This window comes from Anarhichas minor, unplaced genomic scaffold (genome assembly GCF_050575085.1).
Source record: "Anarhichas minor isolate MPS153535 unplaced genomic scaffold, ASM5057508v1 ptg000033l, whole genome shotgun sequence".
NCBI lineage: Eukaryota > Metazoa > Chordata > Actinopteri > Perciformes > Anarhichadidae > Anarhichas > Anarhichas minor.
The window spans coordinates 6,021,849-6,026,660 of record NW_027466479.1 but is presented as its reverse complement, the minus strand read 5'-3'; the positions used below and the strand labels follow the sequence as shown (position 1 = coordinate 6,026,660).

The 4,812-nt window shown below is 46.1% G+C and overlaps 1 protein-coding gene across 1 annotated transcript; it reads left to right on the top strand.

Moving 5' to 3' along the window:
• Window positions 1-891: 891 nt before the first annotated feature.
• Window positions 892-4,559, top strand: trhrb (thyrotropin-releasing hormone receptor b). The gene is made up of 2 exons (XM_076106066.1): window positions 892-2,435; window positions 4,134-4,559. The coding sequence occupies exons 1-2, from the start codon at window positions 1,647-1,649 to the stop codon at window positions 4,557-4,559; spliced, it is 1,215 nt and encodes a 404-aa protein (XP_075962181.1). The 5' UTR covers window positions 892-1,646.
• Window positions 4,560-4,812: the final 253 nt, after the last annotated feature.

Here is a 4,812-nt window from a genome sequence, read left to right as displayed (position 1 = left end):
ACCTCCACAGTGTGGTGTGCAGAGAGAACAGGCCGCTGCACACACATGCTGTTGGACAGCAGGGCGGCTAATGCAGGTCACTGCAGATCTGTGCTATTTGTTTTTGTGCTTTTCATGCTGGCGAGCGCTGGTTTATTTCTTTCAACTTCACAGATAACTATTGTTTTTTAATATTGAATCAGCTGAAAGTTTCCTTTTTAGCGGTAACTAAATATGTTTTACTCGGTGCTTCAAAGTGAGGTATGGTAAAGACGTGTGTCACATGTGATGGTCAAAACGAGGACGCAAGATGTTGCGGCATGGAGGACTGGACGTGTGAAACAATACAATGTAAAACAAACCGTCTTCCTTGAATCTAAACCCTCTTTTTAAAATCTTAGTCAGAGCTGTAGTACCACTGAGGTCTGTTATATTCGTGTACTTCTAACACTTATATACGGTCAGTATTTTATGAATTTGACTGCAGAATATAGTATTTTCTTCATATTGGGAGTAAGATTTTAAATAAACTATATGGACATTTAATGGGATCATTTGATATAAAGACTTGTTTTGGGTGTCAAAATCTGATCAAAATGATCAAAATCTCTATGATCTTAATTGCAACTGGAAAAGGGGGAAAAACATATTTATAGTGATGATGTATAGACACTTTGCTTAATAAAGACTGGTCAGCATTTTCCTCCTAGATCGATGCCAAGGATCCATCCATCGTCTGTAACTTGGACATATTCCAAGGAAGGATTAAGACATTCATATTTTACAACATTACTCAGGACGTAACGACACTTCTTTAACTTCCTTCTGTGAATGTAATCCTGCTAGTGTGAACAAGCCACTCCAACGTCTTCCAAAATAAGAGCACCCGCTATAAAAATGAGAAACCGCCTGTACCTTCACCTGAAGGGATGCACATAGAACCATTTTTTAGACTGCAGTTCATTCCATAATGCTGCATTTTTTTTCTTATTAAAGTGGCAGCCTGTTGAGCTGGTCGTCAAGACTGCAATGAATCTGCACAAATCTTACAAAGTGAGTTCTGATTTTCAGGGTCAAACTCTCTCAATGTGGTCCAGAGACAGAATTACACATTTAAATCATCTTTATAAAACATCACTCACACGGATGTCTGCAGCCTTCTGTGAGTAATGAACTAATCCCAGCAGAACACACATAAATATGTTGGTACATTGTGGCGTTTGAGCAGCTTTTGTTTGTTGGAGGGGGGGGGGCTTCTGGTGTCCAAAAATGTCATGATGGGCTAATCCCCTCGCATGCGTAATGAGAGCCCGTGCCAAGAGCAAGGCTTCAAAACCAACCCGCCATCTGGGCGACGGACGCAGTTTGTTCTGACAGGAACTCGGCGACGCATCGATCTTTTTTTTTTTTTTACGCACAGCACGAACGCGGAGAATACATCAGAGTCCGAGCGGCTCTTTGTCACATTATGATGCTTTCACGTGCAGCACGCGACTGGGTGCAGTTGTGAGTTTTCTTTTTTGTTTTTCTCTTCTTTTTGGACCGATACACACTTTTCCCCGGACCCGCAGCGTTGATTCATCTCTCGCTTTCCACCGCGCGTAAAAACCGGTCTGGCGCGTCAGGAGGCACCAAACCCCGCGGAGTTTTGGAGCTCGAGCGTCGAGATGGAAAACTTTACAGCGGCAGCTCCGGGGCTCAACGGCACTTTAGGGTTGTGGACGGACTACAGCCTCCAGTTCAAAGTGATCAGCAGCGTACTGCTCCTCGTGATCTGTGCGTTAGGGTTAGTCGGCAACGTGATGGTGGTGCTGGTGGTGCTCACGACCAAGCACATGAGGACTCCGACCAACTGCTACCTGGTGAGTCTGGCGGTGGCCGATGTGATGGTGCTGACCGCGGCCGGTATGCCGGCGATCACCGACAGCCTCTTCGGGTCGTGGGTGTTCGGCCACTACGGGTGCCTCTGCATCACCTACTTCCAGTACCTCGGGATCAACGCGTCCTCGTGCTCCATCACCGCGTTCACCATAGAGCGGTACATCGCCATCTGCCATCCGATTAAAGCGCAGTTCCTGTGCACGCTGTCCCGAGCCAAAAAGATAATCTTGTTCGTGTGGGCGTTCACCTCTCTGTACTGCGTGATGTGGTTCTATCTGTCGGACATCGAGCAGCTGGTGTACGACAACGTCACCATCGTCGTGTGCGGCTACAGGGTGCCCAGGAAGTTCTACCTGCCCGTTTACTTCTTCGACTTCGGCGTGTTCTTCGTGCTGCCGCTGCTGCTCTCCGCGGTCCTGTACGGCCTCATCGCCCGGATCCTCTTCCTCAACCCGCTGCCCTCCGACTCCAAAGACAAGAAGAAGAAGAACGGACCGAACGACGGCGCCAACAACAAGAGGACCAGCTGCAAAAACTCGCGCCACTCCAGCTCCACCGCGACCTCGCGCAGACAGGTGGGTGGCGCGTGCTTATGTCTTAAAAAAAACGGAATAAAAAATCTGATAATGGTGCGACTGGAAATGTATCCAAGTACATTTCAGTGTAATAAATGGCGCTCACACATGGATGTATCACTAATACTGCATTACTAAAATAATACAGTAATAAAATGTATAAAAGTAGGCTACGTCTCAAAGGGGCATTTTTTCAGCATACATGTTTTTACAGTGGGGTATTGCTACACAAATGTAAGTACACCACCTGAGTGCTGTACTTCCTGCACCACTGTAAGTAACTAAATAAATAGAGGAGAGAGCAAGCCTCCCAACACAGTGTTGGAAAAAGGTCCTTAATTATGATTCAGATGGATGCCACAGAAGCACCCTGTGTTCAAAACAAGGGTTTAAAGATGCTTGTGCTTCTTGCAAAAAGGCAAACCCATCTCCATCATGGTTTTCCTTTTTCGGGGGTAAAATTGTCAGTATATCTATAACAAAACCATATGCTTATTATATGAACTGTAAAGAAAGGAATTCATGTAAATGAATCATTTCTTATTTTCTTTGGTGTTTTTGATACAGGTATGCAATGATGATTGCTGGGTATTATGTATGTTGATGTTCCAATGTCACGTCTCGATTTAATCATGTGTCGATACAATTTACTGTATAGATTAAACCCAAATCTGTCAAAACTGACAAACTGAGCACATCTGCAGAGCAGTCATGCCTTTCAAACGTAAAAGCGCCGGATAAATAAAAAACGGATTGTGACACGTCAATTATGAATCAGTCACTTCACTCACCGGCCGTTCCTGCTGCTATTTAGCTTGGCTCATTAGCCATCTAGCTAGCTGGCTAGCATGGAGAAACATTGCAGTCAGTCCACATCGCCCAAGTGGCGCCAAGCCCCAAACTAGCTAAATTGAGACAAATATGACGAAGGTTTGAATTTGGTTCTATTGAGAACGACGATGGGAGACCAAAATGTGCCACGTGTCTTCAGGTGCTAGCAAACGTAGCCTCAAAGCCAGCCAGGCTAAAGCAACATATGAATATCAGGGGAAAACAAAGTGATATTGTCATCAATCAAATTAAATGTGTTTCAGTTTATCGCTATCAAACAGGTCTGAAGTAAGCATCTAAGAGTACAAAGAGAAATAACCATATGCTTAATCGCTGATACGATTAAGAGGGGGTCTTTGTTAAATTATATATATATATATATAACACTTGTAGTTCGGGTGAACTGGCCCTTTAACAACTGAGATTACGGGCGACTGTGGCTCAGAAGGTAGAGTGTCGTCCCTGACCGGTTTGATCCCCGGCTCTTCCAGTCCATGTAGATGTGTCCTCGGGCAAGACACTTAACCTTAAATTGCTCCTGAAGGCTGTGCCATCGGTGTGTGATTGAGTGTGAATGAAACGTAGTGTAAAAGGGCTTTGAGTGGTCGAAAGACTAGAAAGGCGCTATACAATTATAGTGTACAAGTACAAGTCCATTTACCTTTTACCATTTACAAATGGCCAGAACTTCCTCATTGTCAATTTAAGAAATTGTCTCTTTATGAATCATGAAATCAAAATCATGAAGAGAAAGAAGTTGGAAAACCTTTTAAAGCTTGTTCCTCCGTGTTAAGGCCTCAACAGTATTCATTCATCCTCTGTACTGCAGCATCTGTTCTCGTATTAACCCTTGTTGCCTAACTCCAGGTGACCAAGATGCTGGCCGTGGTGGTGATCCTGTTCGCCGCGCTCTGGATGCCGTACCGCACCCTGGTGGTGGTCAACTCCTTCCTGGACCGCGCCTACCTGGACAGCTGGTTCCTGCTCTTCTGCCGCGTCTGCATCTACCTCAACAGCGCCATCAACCCGGTCATCTACAACGCCATGTCGCAGAAGTTCCGCGCCGCCTTCCGCAAGATCTGCCGCTGCGGGAGGAAAGGCTCGGACAAGCCCGCCGCCTACAGCGTGGCCCTCACGTACAGCGCGGTCAAGGACACGTCGATGGTGGAGAGCGCCGACCACTTCACCACCGAGCTGGAGGAGCTCACCGTCACGGACGAGCTGCTGTCGGACCAGAAGATGATGTTCCCGAACCCCTCTGCGTACAGGAAGGTGGATTTCAGTGACGCTTGAGGTTCGTTCAAGGCCAGACGGATGATTTCAGGAGGGCCAATCGACGATTAAGGAGTTTGAAAATGTCACTTAATGGATTCTGCTAATTGGGAATATTGTTCTCTGAGTGCCTGCTGACCTTTTCAAAGCCGGGCTGCTTTGGATGGACATGTAAACATAGATCACAGCCACTGATGCGCAATGAGAGTCTCCGATCCACAAGGGCCGAGAATGATCCCGGACATTGTAAAGCAACAAACGACAACAGATAAGC